This window comes from Platalea leucorodia (assembly GCF_965183815.1).
Source record: "Platalea leucorodia genome assembly, chromosome: 1".
In the NCBI taxonomy this organism is placed as follows: Eukaryota; Metazoa; Chordata; class Aves; order Pelecaniformes; family Threskiornithidae; genus Platalea; species Platalea leucorodia.
This window is the reverse complement of record NC_138823.1, coordinates 143,634,615-143,654,562: the sequence shown is the minus strand read 5'-3', so window position 1 is coordinate 143,654,562 and position 19,948 is coordinate 143,634,615. Positions and strand designations below refer to the sequence as shown.

At 38.7% G+C, this 19,948-nt stretch overlaps 1 protein-coding gene across 1 annotated transcript in view; it reads left to right on the top strand.

Moving 5' to 3' along the window:
• Positions 1-19,948, top strand: part of CDK14 (cyclin dependent kinase 14) — a 324,235-nt gene that overhangs the window by 158,594 nt on the left and 145,693 nt on the right. The window contains exon 8 of the mRNA XM_082325474.1: positions 6,501-6,624. Within this exon, the coding sequence (XP_082181600.1) occupies positions 6,501-6,624 (124 nt within the window). The remainder of the gene's footprint in view (positions 1-6,500; positions 6,625-19,948) is intronic.

The window sequence follows — 19,948 nt, the reverse complement described above, 5'->3', positions numbered from 1 at the left end:
AATCACATGGCCAGTCCTGCATCCATATGTGACAAATGTGTGATTACGTGATGTAGGGGAAGCTGTGGCATGTGAGTGCCTGTGTGTAACTAGAGGTGTCTGACCAAAAGGTTGCCTGCCATAGACTTAGGGACACAGGAACTGGGCAACTAAACCATGATAATACATCAAGCTATGATGAATTTTCATGTCTTTTCATATTGACTCACTGGAGTTTGGAGAAAACTCTTTTACTCTAAGGTGAATACATGCTACGGTGGTCCTTTTAATTTTATTGGTCGTTACTGGAAGCAAATCAAACTAATGTCATGCTTTTGAAATCCCTCTCTTACTCCCTGAAATTAGTGATGCAGCTGATGTAGAGTTGAATTAAAAATATATTTCAACAGATATGCTAAGTAGGAAGCGATGCTGTTTAATGTGGTTGAGAAGTTGCTATTTTTCATTCCTCATTCAGCGAACAAGCAGGTGTACAGCAGACAGAATAATGTTATGCCAAATTAAGGTTGTCTTTTACACATGGCATTGAGAATTGATTATTTAAATTAGACTTTTTAGTTATCAGACATTAAATATGGCATCAGCATTTCACTCTACTTTATGTCAGTCTTGTCACTTGAAGTAATGATTTGATAATATGCACAACTGTGAACAGTAAATGCAGAATCTTTATCAGTGTGTTAAAATTCATGCTAGAAGAATGTCAGTTTTATATTTACTGCAGCAAGAAATATGTGCAAACTCCAGAATGAAAGGAGTGTGTGTGTGTAATTTATTGTCTGTATGATCCACATGGTTCACATATGGCAAAAAACAGGAAGATATTGTAGGGATGAAGAAAACACTTCTTCCAGTGTCTTCAAAAACTGGTGAGGCACCAATTGCCACCCTGACCTAGTTCAGCATGGGAGTGAATTGGTAAAAGGTAGAAAAGGAGATTTAATTTAATTGAATTTGTTTTTATTTTTGCCATTCAGAAGAAAAAATCTGAAAGAGTCTTCCACTTATTGAACATTAGCAGACGACTATAACTGATCGTAAGGGAGTGTCTTTATACTAAGTTAATTAAGCACACCTTCCTCATTGCAAATGACTGTAGTAGTACCCAGAGGGGACAAAAAATTATTAAAAGAACATCAGAGAGAATAGATGTTAGCAAATTAACACTTTCCAATCTCTTTCCTTTGCAGTTTTGCTGCAAATAAGTGGAAAAATCTGTAGTTTTAGTGGTTTTTTTTTTAAAGTAATGATACAATGCACGTTCCCAGTGGCTGTATTGTATGCATTTCTGTGTGACATTGTCTTTGGTAAGACTCTTGTGTAAGGAAGACAGGAGCAAGTTAGAAGCCTTTATTAATGTGTTTTGGAGAGAATTATTTTAAAATTATTTTGGAGATAACTCATTTGGTTCCAGGGAGGAACCTTTTATTGAGATAAAGCATATTATGATCATGAAAACCATGCTGATTCAAATGGCTAACAATTTTTTAATTCACATAGGATCCTTTATTCCTAGGGATGCAAGTTCATCTCAAGTCAACACTTTGTTCCTGGAATTGCTTCTTCTGACAGTTTAAGCAAGAGAGTCTACAAAGCTTTGACCTAAAAAGTTCAGTATTTCCCCAGGACATTGTTAGAAGTGAAAAGTTGGATTTTATCTCGTGGGTATTATCCTGGTTGGGAGGAGGGAAAAGAATAGCAAACCTACAGTGATAAAAAGGATTGTGCTTGATGAGCTTTTGACATGCTAGCAGAAGTCATACAGTGACATTTCTCATTGCTTCTGTGATAATACATTTTACCAGGTAGTTTTTTGTTATATTAATGATTTAAAACAAATAGGTCTAAAACTTCCAAACAATCTAGTAAACCCAAATGTAACTGAGCATTGTGTTCAGTTGTGTTTATTTCCAAGGCTGTGAGATAGTAGTGTGGGGATTTATTACCTCCTCTTGCCTTTGTAAATAGCCAGTAATTCACAGAAGCCTGTAATATCCTCTGGATGATAGGGAGAAGTACACTAGATGCAAGCATGAGGTGAGGTGTCCTGGGTTGGGTTTCTTCTACTGGTATTTTTAGATTTGATGGCCTATTAAGACTGAATATGATATCAATTGATGCTGAATACACACAGGGGAATTCAGATGATTACGTGATACCCAGCTGGTGTGCTTTGATGTGTACAGCAAGCAGGAGCATTTGTGTTATCGGTGATGAGCGATAATAAACCTTGTGCAGTATTGTGTATTACTTTTTGAAAGTAACTATGCTAATACAGCAATATGAGCTTACTAAAGGACCAGCACATTAGTCCAGTCTTACTTTCAGCTTTCTTCTGAAGTGATGTGAACTCCTGGTCCAGGTTAGCTCAGCTCCATTTACAGTCTCTTGCTGCAGAGAGAGCAGAGCCAAGATTTTTGTGCATCTTCTGTAGACTAAAAGGTTCCATATAGCTTTCTACTTCTGTATCTAGGGCCAGGTCCTTTATTTCCACAATACAGCATGTAGTAAGGGAGCTCAAATGCAGGAAATCATTCAGAAATCCCTCTGTGCCATCAGGGAAAGACAATTCCTGACTTAAAAAAGTGCCCCCCCGCCCCGGCCTCATTGGTCTGTACTTTTGGGCAGCATCCTTCTTGTCATTGGGGTCCTTGATGCCTCAGTAGACACTGTGTGGAAACGGTACATTTTCTGGAGAATCTCTCTGGGCATGTTGTGAATTTCTTTCTGCTCTTCGCTTACCCCAGTATCCTTTGCCAGAAACTCTGTACCATCTCTGGGAATGGAGAGTGACTGTGTGGAGTCATGTGAGCACTTCTTCTACACAGATCACCTGTGCATGAACATCCCCCTTTATCATTAGACTCACCAGAGCTTTCTGAACCTAAGTCAGAAAGTGTTAACTCCCATCAGTCCCACCCATTTGATGTGTTTTGGATGACCTGTGCCAGGGCTTAGCTTATAAGCTCATTTGGATGAGAAGAGCTTAAGATCCTATGTGACATTCAGAGGCCAACAAGATCATAAAGCATTCTGCCGCACATGAGTCATCTTGCAGCTGTTAGATGTGTGCATGGAATGGTCTAGGTTGTACACTCACCCAGGCTCATGAAAAACACCATGAAAGCAGGGCTGTTCATCCAGGTGGGTGGCAAGTCTCTCAGAAAATGTAATTGGTTTAAACAGGCATTTGGTCAAATGTTGTGTGTAGCTCAAGTGGCTATCCAGAACTTATACTTGAAAGACTGTGTAGGTGCTAACCTTTTTGTGGAGTTGAGGGCTTTCTTTTGTAAGTTTTAAGAACTGCTAATATTCTTTTAATATCACAGTCCATAAATCCCAAATTAGGTTTGCCCTGCATGCATTTTTCTCACTGACAATGAAAATTCTTCATTAAAATATGTTGCTCATTAAAGCGAGAGCTTCATAATTGTTAGGGGGAAAAAAGGTATTTTTTTCATGGCTATAATCAATAAGCAAGGCCTGAAGCACAAGTATTAATTTTTTTTTGGTCTGAATGTAAAGCGTTGAGCCTTGCCAAAAACCTGACTTCTAGAGACAAATCCCATTCCTGTTTTCTGTCTTTTTCAACTCTCATCACAATGACCCTTGTCATTTTGTGTCTTTCATTTTATCACCTAAACCTGTGTTCTTACTAATAAGCTACAAACTGTACATGAGTGATTCCTAGTTTGTTTATTACAGCTTGTTTGACACTTATAGACCCTTGTGTATGACCATGCAAAAATTAAAATTACTAACATAAAAGCTCAAGAACCATGAATCTGCATCATTTCTACTCTCACAACCAACCCATTGAAATGCATATGGAATTTGCCATTGACTCCTTTTAAAGTTGTCCTCTGGTCTGCAGGGCTGCCATCCTGTGGCCTTGGAGAAATGGCAGTGCAATTGCTTGTTCAAAACCCCCCCACAGAAGCCCCAGGCTGACGTTTCATAGTGATCAGAATTGAGCAAGATGGAGGAAGGAGCAAGTAAGATCAGAGTACGACCATGATAGGTGGTATGCCGGTTTCAGATCGGGTATATGGGTAAGAGGTGATGGTACCTCATCTAGCATTCATTTCAGTCCTCATGAAGGTAATGCAGATAGTCTTGAAGGGAAACGGGTTTCTTGGAGAGGGCTTTCCTCAAAGACAGGGAAGGGAACTTGACTGTGAGAAGGCAGAAGTGTTTCCTGAGGCATCAGAAATGGTTCTTTCCCGTTCATCTTTTCTTTTTGTGGAGTGGGGAACGGTTGGGAATGGAGAGCCTCTTTTACTATGCTCTCTTCCCAAGCGATCCCAAAGGGCCTGTGGTTTGCAGAGTGCTCTGCTGCTGGGTGGTAGGCTTGTGTTTGCACTTAAATGTTTTCACACTTAATATTATCAAATAAAAACAAAGGTGAAGAGGAAAAGAAAAAGCAACAAAGCAATGGCTGAGTCGACCCTGTAACGAATTCAGGGAGATTTTTTTCCCCTTCTCTTTCATGCTCTTCCTCCAAGGAGCAAACAATTGTGTGTGTAAGTGAATTAATTGACTTTTGTGGAAGTACTTGATAAGTACAGCATGTCTACAAGTTTGGAATAATACTATGTTCCAAAGTTGTCCTCAAGAGTAAACGTTTATTCTGTTCAGCTGTGAAATTGTTGGGGTTTTTTTCTTAGTACATCATGTCAAATTACTTGACATTTTGCACTAAAGCCAAATGAAAGCCCACATTAAGAAATATATTTTGAGTTATAAAGATTACAGTACTGTAAGATAACATGATAATTGAAATTTCTTTGCATATTTAAAAATAATGTTTGAAGTTAAATACCATTGATTTAGTCTAGCAAACTGGATATTTTCCCTATCTTTTTATTTTAAAAAATATTATTTTGAAGTCATTTAATAGAATTTAATTTGTATTTTAAAGCTGGAATGAAAGACATTTCTGCTTCCTGCCCTTATTAAAATAGTTTTTGTGTACCATGAGTTCCATTTTAACCACAATTCAAACAGGAATGTGCATGTTACTTATGACTTTCCTGCTATTCTTTCTTTTGTTTCTGTATTTTGCTGTTAGGTTTCCTCAGCACATTGTTAGACCCAACCCTGGCAAGAAGGTGATTGATATGGCTCTTTGTGCCCTGGCTAAATAGCTAAACATACAGTTTATTGTGTCTGCACTTGGGGAAAAAATGAAATGCAATTAAATTCATTTCAACTTCAGTAACATGACATTTCTGTTTCTTTCTTGTCAGCCTTTATTCTCTTCTATAATCAGATTTTGTAACCTTTTTTATAATGTCTCCTCACTTCAGCAGTTACTAAATAGGATGCTTGTGTTGTGAGTTAATTAGAAATTCTCATGTGCCCAGGTTGACTTTTCCCAAATCTTTGGCGTGGTTTCCACATCTTCTGAGAGAGCACGTTTCACTGGGCACTGAGCTGAGAGGCATGAGGTCCATATCCACTCTTGAATCCTCCATGTTTGGCTTTGCAAAGGCTTGTTGTGTTCCCATTTGGAAACTATAGTATTTCTTAAAATATTTCAGGCAATAGGAGGGGTCTGTAGATTAGGAGAGATTTTTCAAAACTGCCAAGAAAACTCCTGGGAAACGATCGCTTACCCTTTGTATTGACAAAATCCACGAGGGTAACACTTAGAGCCTTTCACAGCAGGTGCCAATAAGAATGCAGGAGAATGATGGGAGAGGAGATGAAAAGGAGAGGACAAAAGATCTCCATCATCCAGCTCTTTGTTCATAATTGTAAATTACAAAAATACACAATATCAATGCTTAGCTCTAGGGAAAGCATTTGTAGAGTCCAGTGAAGGGTAAAAGAAACATGGGGGATGAGTTAGGCTCCTATCTAAATTTACCTTAAAGACTATTACAAGTAGGTTTCAAAAGTCATCTTTAGGTTCAGTGAGAATTATTGTTTCCTAACGAAAAATATATAAGCAACTCCGATTAAAAAAAAACTTTGAAGGAGAAAACCTGTCATACTTGCAGATTTCCTTGGGTACAGCGGCATTATTGTTACACTATTAATTTCTTCTTTGTTTTAGCTCCAGTGTCCCATCCCCCAGCCTTACCTCCCCATCCCTATCCACCCTGTACTGTTGTTTCCTATAATTAGTGAAGATACACATCTGTCTTCAGGCTAACACCTAATCTCTAAGGCCATATGGGTAAATGGAGTATAATTATAATTTGGTAGAAATTGAGCCTTCTGCACGTGGTTGTATTGCTCTTGTTCTTTTTAAAGCAGGCAAACTGAATCTATGATATAGTAGGTCTTGGAGGCTGGGGTTAGTCCTTGCAAAGTACATATGTTTTAGATGGAAATTTTGTTGTGTTAAATTTGGGTGGGAGTTACACCAGTTTGGGAGGAATTCTGACACAATGTTACCACAATATGCAAGCACCCTGCATATTGTGAAGAAATCACCTGTGGTTATATGCAAAATATTAACAGAGGTCATTTTTTGTCCCCCTCTTTTTCAGTTATTTTTATTTCAGTTGCTGCGAGGACTGTCTTACATCCACCAGCGTTACATTTTGCACAGGGACCTGAAACCACAGAATCTTCTGATCAGTGACACGGGGGAGTTAAAGCTGGCAGACTTTGGTAGGCAAGCAGTTAATTACAAGTCTCTTATAATGTTGTAGGAATGTCAGACAGATGGTTCTATTGATTTCTTTTCCCCCCACCCTATTCCTTAGACACACCTTCTTCATTGTAGATAATTGCACATTTTTCTCCTGAGCGAAGAAATTGATTATGGTCAACAAAATGCTTGATTAAAAGGGAGTGAGTGAAAAACAAATATACACTCCAGTTCTCACAAGGAAGATAATGCTGAAAGTATTTCAGTTTTATTTACCATGAGACGTCTGAATTAGAATTCAAAACCTTTAAAAAGAAAAGAGAAAAAAATAGAGAGAGACCTGAGGAAATACAGACTATATGAAGAGCACAGTCACTTTATGGAAGCAGCTCTAGGGTTGTAGAGATCTGGATTAACTTTCATAAAATGGTCATTGAAAGAGACCGAAGGACACAAGAATATTCCTTCTAAAGAATAAAGGAAACTAGGATCACCTGGACTGCGTTCAGTATTCATTAGTCCATTATGGGGAAGCCTTACGTGGAGTATGAAGTCAGGGGAAATTGTCCACTGAAATGTTAGCCTTTTTGCCTTTTAAAAAAATTTTTCTTTTTTTTAATACTTTCTAGTGGCTACACCGGGGCAAGTACTCTTTCCTCTGAAAACCATTGTGAATGCAGATGTGGAAAATGGCAATATTTTTCTTTAGTGGTTTTTACAAAATGTTGTAGGAATTTCTTTCTTTCCTGTAGGTCAACTTCTCAGCTACTGATTCCAGCAGGAGTTCTGAAGTAAGCTGAAAATGTGACCTATTGGCTTTTTTTAAAATGTCTTTTATTTTTATGACTGCTATCCACATCAGGCTTCACATTTCGTGCAGCAGCAGTAATGAGGGAGCCTTATGTGCTAATTGGCAATTTCACTGTTAATGTAGTCATGGTTTTTTGTCTTTTAATTAGCATTACTGCAATTAACAGCTCAGTGTGTATTTGCTATGCTGGAGAAGGGAACAGGACTTCAGGTGGACACAGTCCACAAGAACTTGATTGGCCTTTGGATTCTAAGGCAATTAGAGAAATAGCATTAGAAACAATTATTATCTGGTTTTACATACCATTTTCTGTTGCTGTTTTTCAAAACTTGGAAGATGCCAGATATGTTTTAAAGATATGCTTAAAAAAAAAGCATGTTGCATTTTACTACGAGATCTCATCTCTTAAATACATGAAACAAGTGAATCATTAAGTGTTTTTGTAGTGAAATATAAGTTAGTCCTCTGTTGAAGGTGCTGTGCTGTTTGAGATGACTAGTTTTGTTGTATCATTTCTGTGTATAAAACACTATGAACTTACCTGACTTCCAAGTATCCCCATATTAGAAGTCCTTCAAGAGCTTGTGATGATGGTGCTCTAGCTTTGGTGGATACTGAAAACTCTGTAGATGGTCTTACAAATGTTTCATATGGTGTGGGGGTTTTGCAGGGGGAGGGGGGTGTTGGTGAAGCTCTATGGCTTTTGTGGCTGGGGAGAGGGAGGCTGCAAACTTTTCAGCTGTGTTTTTAAGAAAACAAAAAACCCCCACCTTTCACCAGCACTGTTAAATGGCTTGCTGGAGGTGTGAACCGATCCATGAAATGTCCAGCTCAGATGTAGGTTGACCTCTCTCCGGTTGTGTTGCCTGACGTTGCCATAGAGCCGAGGAAAGGGTAGGATGTTTCTTTTCGCCCTGCTGTAGTAGGAAATGTAACCATCACTTCTGACAAAATTATTGCCTCATTGTGGCACTAGGCTAAATATCCCAGTGATGACATCAAAGGCAGGATTTTCCCAACTTTGTGTTGGCGGGAATTTAAGGTTGACCGTTGTGTATTATTTTTGAGAGCGAGACTAGAGATGTACAAATACAACCAAAAAGAAATACCCAGTAGTAGACATATGGATGTGTAATATCGTGGAGAGGATTTTTTTCTCTTTTAAGTTTCTAACAGAAACATCTGCATAATCTACTCTTATACACTGAGAGAAGAGTATATATCTCCTTTTTTTTTTTTTTTTAAAGCTAGATTTACTTTCATGGCTCATGACCTCGTAAAATTGAAAACCAGATGGGTTAAATTTCTCTTCTGAGAACCAAGATGAAAAATTAGAAGTGATGAGGTTAAAGTCTGAAGGGTCATGACCTCTTTCACTGGAGGCATGAGAAATGAGAGCACACCCGTGTGCTCTCTGTGTGCACCCCTGTGCATATTTACTTATTTAAACGTATTATTATAGCCCATCTTCCACCTTCCCAGTACAAAAGACTCTTCTTAAACAAGATGTAAAGTACAGTCCTGTTTCTCTTTATGTTTTTCTCCCACGAATGACTAATTCACAATAATGCGCTTGTAAAGGAAGTCGGTTTAGATTGCATATTTGATTAATTACATGAGGAGCAGTATGGAAATTAGAGATGGGTGTTTTGATTTCAAATGCACTCAAGGCAGGAGAGAATCTATCAAGAAATCAGTTTCTGTCAGAGACAGGATTGACTTTGCTAGCACAATAAATATAAAATCCTAGAGCAAAGGCCTTTTAGTCTCTAAGGACAAGACCTTCCGATTTTGGTTTCATAAGTTTACAAAAAATCAACAGTATGGCCAAAGTTTTTCATTTGGCGTCAGGCTTATTTAATCTCCTCAGTATAAGATATCAAATACCTAAAAGCAGGCTGTAGTGGATCATAGTTCTTGAATAAACAAGGTAAAAGAAAGGCTATTCATGCCTGCCAGTGCATTGCACTGCGGCTGAAGTGGAATCTTTGAATAACCGTGGGCATGTGTTTTTCTACAGCAGGGCTCCCAGACACAGATACGCCACTGTGTGGGAGTGTCTTTTGTTCAGATGAACGGTGGTTTGCTTTTCTGTCCATTGTGCTATAGCTGCTAGGAAATGAACATTTTTGAGAAGACTTAGCAGTTAAATGAAAAGGGAGAACAGAACATAGAGGCTTTATCAAATTAAAAATGGATGAGCTATAAAAATGGCTTTCTTGAGAAGATATAATAGGGGAGACTACACCTTGAAGAATTGTTGCTATGAAAAATAGTCCTTGAACTTAATTCCTGAGTTCTTTTTTTCAATCTAATTAAAATTCCAGAGGAAATTAAAGTATATTAGGAATTCTCCTTATGAAATCAAGTGCAAAAATTATTTTTGATCCTGTGGTGTGAATTTGACTGTCTATGGGTTTGTTTATTTTCCCCCACACATATGTCTGTCTTGAGTAGAAATAAAGTATTATAAACCTTTAGTGAGTAACATATAAGCAATTACAGACTTAAATGAATAGAACCTTGTGCTTAATGCTAGTTACCACACAGTCTGGGCTCCATAACTGTTCCTTAGCCTTTGGTTAGTAATTTTCGCTTTAACTTTTTTTTGCACTGTATACAGATGAATTTATTTGGTCTTTGGATGGATATTGACTTAAAAAAAAGAAAATCTTTGAGTCTTTGTTTAGGAAAGTCATTACACAGTTTTAAAAGCAAGGTATGTTTCTAGAATAAATGCATTTTTCTTAACTATGAACAGTGTCAAATGGCTGTACGGCAGTGGATAGAAGCATGAACTCAAAGATCAAACAGTAAGAATATCTCTTTTTCCAGAGTCAGTTGTGATCAGGTGATTAGTAATCTAAGCAAAATAGTTATCTAAGCAAATATGTGATTTGTATTCATATTGAACATATTATAACCAGTGCCATATGTCATTTCAGTGATCCCTTGTTTTCAAAATGTCACTTTGAACCTCTAAGAAATATGTACCACAGACTATAGGAGCAAATATAGATGAAAACACCAGAGGAACAGACAAGCTCTGCCAGGCATATTATCTTTGACTCTGCATGAGCGTGCTTCTGAGTGACCACAGGCAGAAGGGTCTGAGGTGTTGGAAAGGCTTAGATGGTAGCAACAGAAGCTCTGTGAGTAGATTAAGGCATCTGGGAGGAAATGTGTTGAGGTGAAGGAGGAGGTGTTGAGGAGGCAAAGGTAAGATGCTGGAAGAGCATGGGGGAGAGAAGCAATAAGTTGTTGTGCAAAATGCAGGCCCAGTGCTAAGTGGGGCAGGTGATTTAGTCACAGCAGACTCTGATAAGACTGAGGTGCTCCATAACTTCCTTGTCTTGGTCTTCATCAGTAACATCTCAGAGGCCTTTGTTCTCAGACATGGGGTTCAGGGAGGAAAGGGGTGAGTAGAAGAGAATTGAGTTAGGGATCTTCTGAGAAATCTTGACCCATGCAAGTTCATGGGTCCAGGCAGGAGGCCTGCTGAGGGTACTGGGAAAGCTGACCGATGTCATTGTCAGGCTGCTCTCTGTCATCTTTGAAAGACTGTGTAGATTGGGGGAGGTCCCCAATAACTGGAAAAAGGTTACTGTTGTACCCATTTTCAAGAAGGGCAAGAAGGAAGGTCTGGGGTACTGCAGGTTGGTCAGCCACCATCCCTGGGAAAATGATGGAGCGAGCCTGTTGGAGGTAATTTCTGTACATGTGAAGAAAGTGTTTGCCAGTTTTAATCAAGGTAAATCATGTTTGATCCATGGGATTTCTTTCTGTAATGAAATCACTAGCTCTGCAGTCTCCCAGTACCTAATTGACGGTTACCAAGAGGGTGGTGGTGCATAGCAGGAAGGTGCTCTTTACTGAGGTGCACAGTGGGAGAGTGAGGAATAATGGCCATAAGTTGAAACAGAACTGGGTATAAGGATGGAAATGTTCACTGTGAGAGTACTTCAGCGTTGGAGCAGCCCAGAGAGGTGGTGAAATCTCCATTTGCTTCATTGACTGGACAAAGCCTTGAGCAATCTGGCAGGTTGGACTAGGCAAATTCTCCTTCTTGTGTTGTTCTGTGACTCAGTATATACCATACTTTTTTTTCTTTCGGTCTGTTTTTTAGTGATTGGGTATTGGCATTTAGCTATTGTGTATGCTGATATAAACCAAGATTGTCTAATCAGTTATGTTTGCATCCAGATTATCATACTTAATAAACTCCAGCACAAAGTCCCTAAATAGCTGATAACAATCAAGTAAGAGGTAGGTCCCAACTTCCATGTGGGACTTTCCAGGAAGGACTTACTCTTTTTGTGGCTTGTTTCTTATTCTCTGTCCCAAAACATCCACTAACAGCCCAATATTCTGATACATCCAGGGACAATATGGACCTTTAATCTGACCATAGTACGGTCACTCTTACATATCTTTCAGTTAGAATAATTTTGTGCTTTCTGGGTTGAAAAATTTGTAGTTGTTATTAGAAATTTTCAGATAAAATATTTACATAGCTTTTGAGGGTAGGCACATTGACATCACCTTTCAATGCATTGAGAAAATCCTCAGGGCGTGAGTGTAGAGAACAAAACATTTAAACTTGACTAGCATGTGAGGCAGTGGTAGCACTTCTGAGGCTGTGAGAGAAACTGGACAAATTACTAGTAGGGCTCTTGTCCTGCTTTATCTGTGAGCTGATCAACCTGCTGCCGGGGATTGTATTTCAGGGGATTGCTTGTCTGTGAAACTTCCCTGCAGCCCCCTTTCCCATTTGTCTCTTCTGCTAGGCCTGCAATAGAAGTGAACTGCGCAAAGCAGGTGGATGAGAAGTTTGAAGACCTGTTTGGTCTCTATTTTGGATTATGCAGTTATTGTAAGTGCAAGGACCTCCCGTGTAGTCACATCTTTCAGTTGGGATGCCATTCTTTTTAGTATGTACACTGACCTTCTCACTATGCCATGGCTCCAAGACACAGTGTATGACTATGACTGTGCAGGTACCTGAGAGGCAGAAGTGCAAAATATGATTTCAAAGTATGAAACGTCATGTCTGGAAGGTATTGTTAGCTTGACTATAATTTGCAAGGATAGGAAAACTTGCTGATTGATATTATTATTATTGATATTATTAAGATTTGAATAGACATTTCCCCTTCCCTCCTGTTCTCTGCCCTGATTTTTGTTAGTTTTGGTCCTTTAAAAAAATCTTCAAACTGTGGTAACACCACAACAAATGTGGTTGCAAGGTGAGTGAAAAAGAGCATCAGGAACTTAGTGCTTTAGTGCTTGTTCCTGCAGTCAGAAAGTTGCTTTTTCTCATCTGTGGGAGTGGGCTTCGGAGAGAAAAACAGGATGAGAATCTTCATGGAAATGTCTTTGCTTTAGTCTCCCAAATAACACTGATCCTGAAGCTTTTCCTGTCAGCTTTTTGTTGTCTTTGGGGATCTCCTTGGATGAGTAAGGAGCTGCAGGAGGTCTGCATTGTGGTGGAAGTCCTGTCTCAAGCTTTCAGAGTTTTGTTAATATAAAGCCCTGTGATGTAGTAAAAGAAAGAATCAAGTAAGTGTGACTGAACCATGCATCCTTCTAGATACATAGGATGATTAATAATAGATCAAGCAAAGAGGCTTGAGGTTTGTAATAAAGAGAATTATACTCAATGGAGTTGCAGTTTAAAACTGCAACTGAGTACTAAAGAGGATGTTTCCACAAATTTCCATATAGATTTTTCTGTGGGGAGCATGTCAGGGATATGTTATGAGGGACAAAACTATTGCTGTACAGTTTGCTGTTAAAATGATTAAAACTATGTTGACAACTTGAAAAAAATTTAGTTCTTTTTTCACAGTAAGAATCCCGTAAGGAATTTCTTTATAATGTACCATATAAGATTCATATGAAAGGTTGGATAGCACAAAAGATTGCTTGCATGGATAACTGCTATGTTTTTCTGTGTAAATGCTCCACAGAGTATCAATTCTTGAAGATGCTGGTATAAGGAGTTGTCACGGTGCCTGAAGAGCTGGTACTTCATATTGTTGGTGATGCTTGATGACATTGTTTCCAAACTCCTCTGGGAGCATCTCTAGCTATGTAGGCTGGCTACCTCTGATCTTCCTGGCTTCAAGCGAGCTTGAGGAGCAGTGGGCTGTGGCGCTGCAGCCACCAGGCATTCGGGATGAGCTGTAGGAGCAGCCTGGGTCACTTCTGAGGCAGCTGACCTCAACAACAGGCCTTGTCGAGGCTGTAGAAATGGTGAAAGCTGTCTAGATTTTTGTTATCAGAGGCTGCTATGGATAAAGGGAACCAGCTTACCCCAAATGTATGTTCACAGACCCCTCTAACACCCTGTCTGAATTGAACAGAGAAAGAAAAAGGCATTTCTTTCCCATATTCCTGTGGGGGGTTGCTGTTACCCCGAATGCAGCCTGTTCCCCTCTGATAACAGCCTTTGAAATCTGAAGAATTTGTTCTTGTACCCCCCAGGAAGGTCAGTAATGGGTTCCTTTGAGGGCTCTATTTGTATTAAATATCAAGAAATGGAGATTACTTCAGTGACAATATTGTGAGTAAGTTGAAAAAAAGGAAGTGGGAACCTGGAAGGTGAAACCTGAACTGCTCAAACCTGAGTTAGCTTGCACGTCTTTATAAAAGACACTTATTTCTGTAATGAACTGTAAATACAGTGTTTTCTGTTGAGAGCAGAAGCTGATAATGCTGTTCACGGTGGCAGCTGGGCTGGAGGCCTGGAGCAGCAGAACAGACTGTGTGAATTTGTCCTGGCATAACCTCGAATGCACACTACCGAGTCAGTGAAGAAAGCCCTGTTGCTTTCTAGATCCAGGGAAAGGGAGGTCAAAGCTCAGGAGCAGAACTGATTGATAGCTAGGGGACCTTCAAATCTTTTCTCTTGGAGGAAGGATTAAAGTTGTAGGCTGCGAATGCTGTGGGTACTGTGGACCCAGAGACCCACGGCAGGCTGATGTTTGTTATTTGCTGTCCCAGGATGACAGGCTTTCCCTCCACCTCCAGATGTTCCTTCTCAGGTTCTGACAGTATAACTGCCTACTGTCAGGGAGTAGCCAAAGCTGCCTTCTTCCCCTCCCAGGAGCAAGGGCTTCACATGCTCTGCTTGTGACCTTCTCTCATCTTGCCCAGGAGAGATCTGTGGTGGAGAGGGAGAGATGTGTAGGTGGCAGGAAATCTCAAGCGACAGCAGTGCAAAGGGGTAGATTTGGTTTCTGGCATTTGGGCTGAAGAATTCCTCTGTGCATTGTTTTAGCAGTAAAGATGTAGGAGACCGTGTGGTCTAGTGCTGTTGCAGGTGCTTCTTGCTTCTCATATCTGTTTGGTTTGTCGTCCCCATTGTGGACCTCAGTCTAATTTGCTTCATAGATCTGATGATTTTATTGAGGTATCAGGAAAATCTAAATAAAAAATGGCCATCGTGAGAGTCAATGCAAGAAAAATACCTTATGGACAGAAATTGGGTTTGATATCCTATGGGGAAAGAATAGATTTGACACAGGTTTACTACCTGGAGACAGCACTTCACAAAAACTGTGACATTCAGTTTTGTTCAACTAAGACTTTAAATTCTCTCTACTAATAGTAAATACAAAGTAGAGCCACACACTGAATTTTTGGCTGTGTCAGTCTTCAATGAATGCTTTCTAAGAGTTGAAATTAAAATTCTTTAAATATACCAGCCTTTTCAGCTATTACTAAAGTAGATGCTATAACTTAAGCCATTCCCACTGAGAAGCACTGTGTAGGATTATTGGCTGATAAGGAAATTCTTTCAAAATTTTTTTTCTTTTTAAACCATTAAGGAGCTGGAGATTGGTGTGACTCACTAGATGGGTCTCCTGTTAAAAACATCTTAGATTACTTAGGGTTCAATCCAGTTTCCCATTGTTACAAGTTAGGGTTATATTGAGCCTTTAAATAGGAAGAAAGCATCTTAATTATCCATTAAGGGCAATAAAGGAAGTTGGTTATGACACTGTTAAAACAACTGTGATGAAAAATCTGTTTCAGTGTTTTGTACTTAAGAACAACACGGGATTTAGATGTCATCTGTAGTGCAGCTAGCTCAATGCTGACTGTGATCTTCCATTGTTACCACAATCATGATTTTTTTCATTGTCTTGTATTCCCCACCTAAGTGTCAACGAGGCTGCTATGTGATAATTGCACAAAACCCATGGAGAACTGTGATCTGCTGTCTGTACAAGAGAGATCTATCCATCCAAATGAGTCTGTAAATGTATTTAATATCTGGACAGTAATGACAAGGGTTTTTTTAATTGGAAAAAAGCATTATTCAGTCACGTGACCATATTCTCCTTTCAGTTTTACATGAGAACATTTTTTCTTCCTACACATTTTGCTTCTTAGTCTTTTGACTACTGTGGCTACAAGCCCCTGTATTTAAAATATTGATCTTTCTTTAAAACTTTATTGTTCTGAAGCTTCTTTGCTTGTTTCTGATGCGGTAGTTACAGGGGAAAATGACGACTATGGTCATGGTGAAGTTGTCGAATATAGCCATCCTGGTTGATCTTCATCTTTGCTTTTTTTGGTCTGATTGTGGTTTTGTTTAATGTTTCCTTATTTAAGAGAACATACTGTATTATATAGTGAGAAAATTATGCCAAATTTTAAAATAGTTATAATTTCATTAATGTGTTAATAGTAATGCAGATTTATTTTACACAGGAAATAATCAGCTATGTGGAAATTAAACGATAACTGGAAAACGGTGTGGATTAAAGAAGAAAGAATTCATCATAAGTCAGAACAAAAATATTGATATGCAAAGAAAAAGATAATGTAAACAGAGACTGGCAGTTCATTAAGAGAAATGTGCCATTTAATGTGATATGAAATAATTCCATAATTGAGATAACATTTTAAAGATGTGATGGCTCCGTAATTTGTAACATTGTTTTGCCCCAGACAGTTTAAAACCTTACCTTACTGCAATACAGTGACTTTTTATCTAGGTATTTTTGAATAATTTATGCAGGGTTTTTTCATTCCTTCTGAAGGACACAGTGCTGGATATATTAATGTATTCATAGATGCACAATTCGTACTGATGTAAATGAAAATCATGCTTGCAGGTCTACCTGCATTAAGATGAGAATTTCCCCTGCAGCAATTGGCCTTCATGATAGCCAGAAGAGGTCAGGCAGTGCTTGTCTTAGTAATACTTAACATTTCTCCAGTGATTTACATTTCCAAAGAGCTGTACAAATGTTAACTCCACATACCCACCCTTATATATGTTACAAATAATCAAACTATAAAACCGAGAGGTCAAGCAAAATGTTGAAAGACACAAAGGTACCAATATTAACAGTGGGAGATCAGGAATCAGCAGCTTTTTATCTGGGTGATGTGGGAACATTAACAACTGCTTTGCATGGGGAGGAAATGCTGCCACGTGACTTCGGTGTTACATGGTAGGGAGAATGGCTGGTTAGATCTTCACCTTGGTAAAGGTGCCCAAGCTCTCCTCCAAGGTCAGTTCAGCTTTTCCCACCTTTGGCTTTTATGGCTTATAATATGTCAGATATTATAGCAAATTTTTTCTGTGGTCATTGGAAATACGGGAGAAGGAGACTTTCGGATGTCATCTCTCTTATTCCCACCCACAGCCATGAACATACCCACGTCCTTCTTATTGCAGCAATTTTTAAGTCAGTCAGACATCAGATTTTTTAGTTATATTTGCTCTTGTGGTTATAGTTGCTTTTAAGGATATTTCATTACGATGGTCTTTAAGTTAGCTATTAACTTCAATGGGTTGATTTGATTGTAAAAGCAGATACCGAGTGTGAGGCACTAAAAGGGAAAAACTTTTTATGTCAGTACTGTCATCACTGATGTTAAGTTACAGACTTTACAAGCAGGCTGGAAATTTGATTCATCTTTGAACTGTCTGTAGACCTTAGGAAAAAACTAAATAATTTTTTTTTTAAAAAAAGAGTAAGAAAAAAGAGCAGTGGCTCACTGAAATGTACTTTATAAACACAAATGCCTAATGTTAGCTTCTTGAAACTGTGGCAATTCTTTGCCCATTCTATCTTATAATGCTCAGGATTACCACCAGCTTTGCTACACAGGTTGCAAGATGTGATGCTAAATGAGATGTGCTCACCTCTACTTACGATTTGCTCATACATGCAAACTTGAAATAGTAAATGGTTTAAATAAAACATGAAATATTTCAAAGGTACTATTAATATGACAGTGGTAATTTGTCTGTGGTCAAAATACTATCAGTGATCCTTTGCTTGCAATCGACAAGTAGTTTTTGTCAAGCATTGCATGGAGAAGTACATCCATAGTCCTTAAGTTAAATGAAAGAATAGATAAAAGAATGGCTTGGTTTCAGTACTAACAAATTTTCACTTGTTCTATTCAGTTGCGATACAGAGCTCTGCAATTCTACTGACTTAGTAGGCTTACATCTCTACGTAATAGTCTAGATGTGGTTGTATAGCTCCAATTTTGCTGTCCTGACAGTGGCATTTCAGTGTTTCAGTATCACCGTAGAGAAAGATGCCACACACGGAACATTTGCTTTTTAACTACATATTTCCAGAATCATACTGTTAAGGCACAGCCTTAATGCTCTTCTAATGTAACTTTTTTTAAAATGAAATTGTCTGTTTTCATTTCTTCTTTTTCCGTGACAAAATTGTATTAAGAACTGATTAGGTCGCTCTGCAGGAATACAGATGCCTGATTACTGATGCAAAGTCAAATAACCATTTAGACCTAAGCATATTGGAATGTCTCTCACATAAAACTTTTCTCCTAAGATTTGTGATTCAGCTAATTTAAGATGACATATACATTAAATGAGTTTTGAGGAGCGATTCGATTGAACAGGAGAATCTGAGACTCCAGAGATTCCTGTCGTAAGATGTTGCTTTATAATATTGCTTTACAGAAGCAACAGTACTTACACAAGTTTTCTTAATGGTTTCACACTTGAAAGCAAAGTGAGAATAATTTTAAAATTTAGTGAAATATTTTAAGTCTTCTATAGTTCTTTTGTTCTTTGATGTATTTCAAAAAGCTTTGAAATAACGGAGAGAATTTTTTTTAAATTTTTGTTAGTTTTGCACCGATGTCTGTACCGTACTGTACTGATGTTTTCAGATCATTTTTCTCTGACATAAGCCAGAGCAGGCAGATGTGGTTTTAGATGTTGTGGGTGTTATCTAGTATGTGAACGTATGCACTAATGTGATAGCACATGCAAAACGTACTGGAGTTCTTCAGCAGAACAGCCAAGACAGTGTTTTACCTGCTAAGGAAATACGTGAGCTGCAGAATATAAGATATTGTAGCAATGACAAAAATAAGCTGAGTATTTGTCCTATCTATAAATAGTCTGGCTCAGGTACTGGAAGCAGCCTGGGCTAAACTCCATGATCACTAGAGAACCGTTTGTGCCAGGCAGGGCAGCCATGGTTCAAAAGACGAGGCTGGATGATAGAACAAACGCAGCTGCGTCCTGCAGCGTAGAAATGTATGCTCAGGTGACACCTTAGCTGGAAAAGCAGGCACATCAAACTTAATTGCATTGGCTGTGCAGTACAGGGGCCAGGAGTCGGTGGCTGGTAGTTGCAGAATTGTGCCGTTTATACATAAGTGGTGACAGTTTTTCAAATTCACGAATTCCACTTCTGCAGAGTAACGTCAAATGGCAGTGTTGCTTGATTTATAAATAAAATAGTTGTTAGATCTGCTTTTCAAGAGTACTGTTTTTCAAAAGTGCTGTATATCTTAATGTTCAAATACTTGCTTCTCCATATAGCTTTGTTCTTATTAAATGAACTGGTCCTAGACCAGTGCCTGGGATCTGATCGTTTGTAAATAAATTTGCAGGTACTTGATTAGGCTTTTAGTAGCTGACCATGACTTGAGGTATTCTCTTCATCAAAGTTCTCCAGATATTTTACCTCAAGATGGGAAATGATGGATCAGCAAAATTGTAGTATCCCACTGGAATGAATCAATGCATAGAGTAACATCCCAGTGGTCATGCGACTGTCGTTGCCTCTCATCAGTGTTTCAGGGCTCCACAGATTAACTGCACTGAGTTGTGGACCCCATTAGTAGATGGAGAGAGTGGTATGTGTTCGCTGTGGCAGCACTTTGTCACTGCCAGTGTTGTGTCGTCAGTTAAGAAGCAAAATTGCCTGAGTGTAAACAACTGGGATTAGGTGTCTGAATATAAAAGTCTTGGTGAAACTTAGCATTTGTGTTTCTGTTTGGATGCTGTGAATCACTACGGTAGCACCAAATCGTGCTTATTTAACAGTTCTTCAGCTGTCAGATTTAATACAACATGAAACTAGAAGGATTTAAATGGTACTGCTGCCCTATATACGATGGGCTTGAATCTGGTATGTGTTCAGTCCTCTTAGCACCCGAACGAAGAGGGAGGCAGTTTGTTTACATGACGATTTTCTAAAAAAGATAAATCTTGCACAGCACAGAGCAAGCGT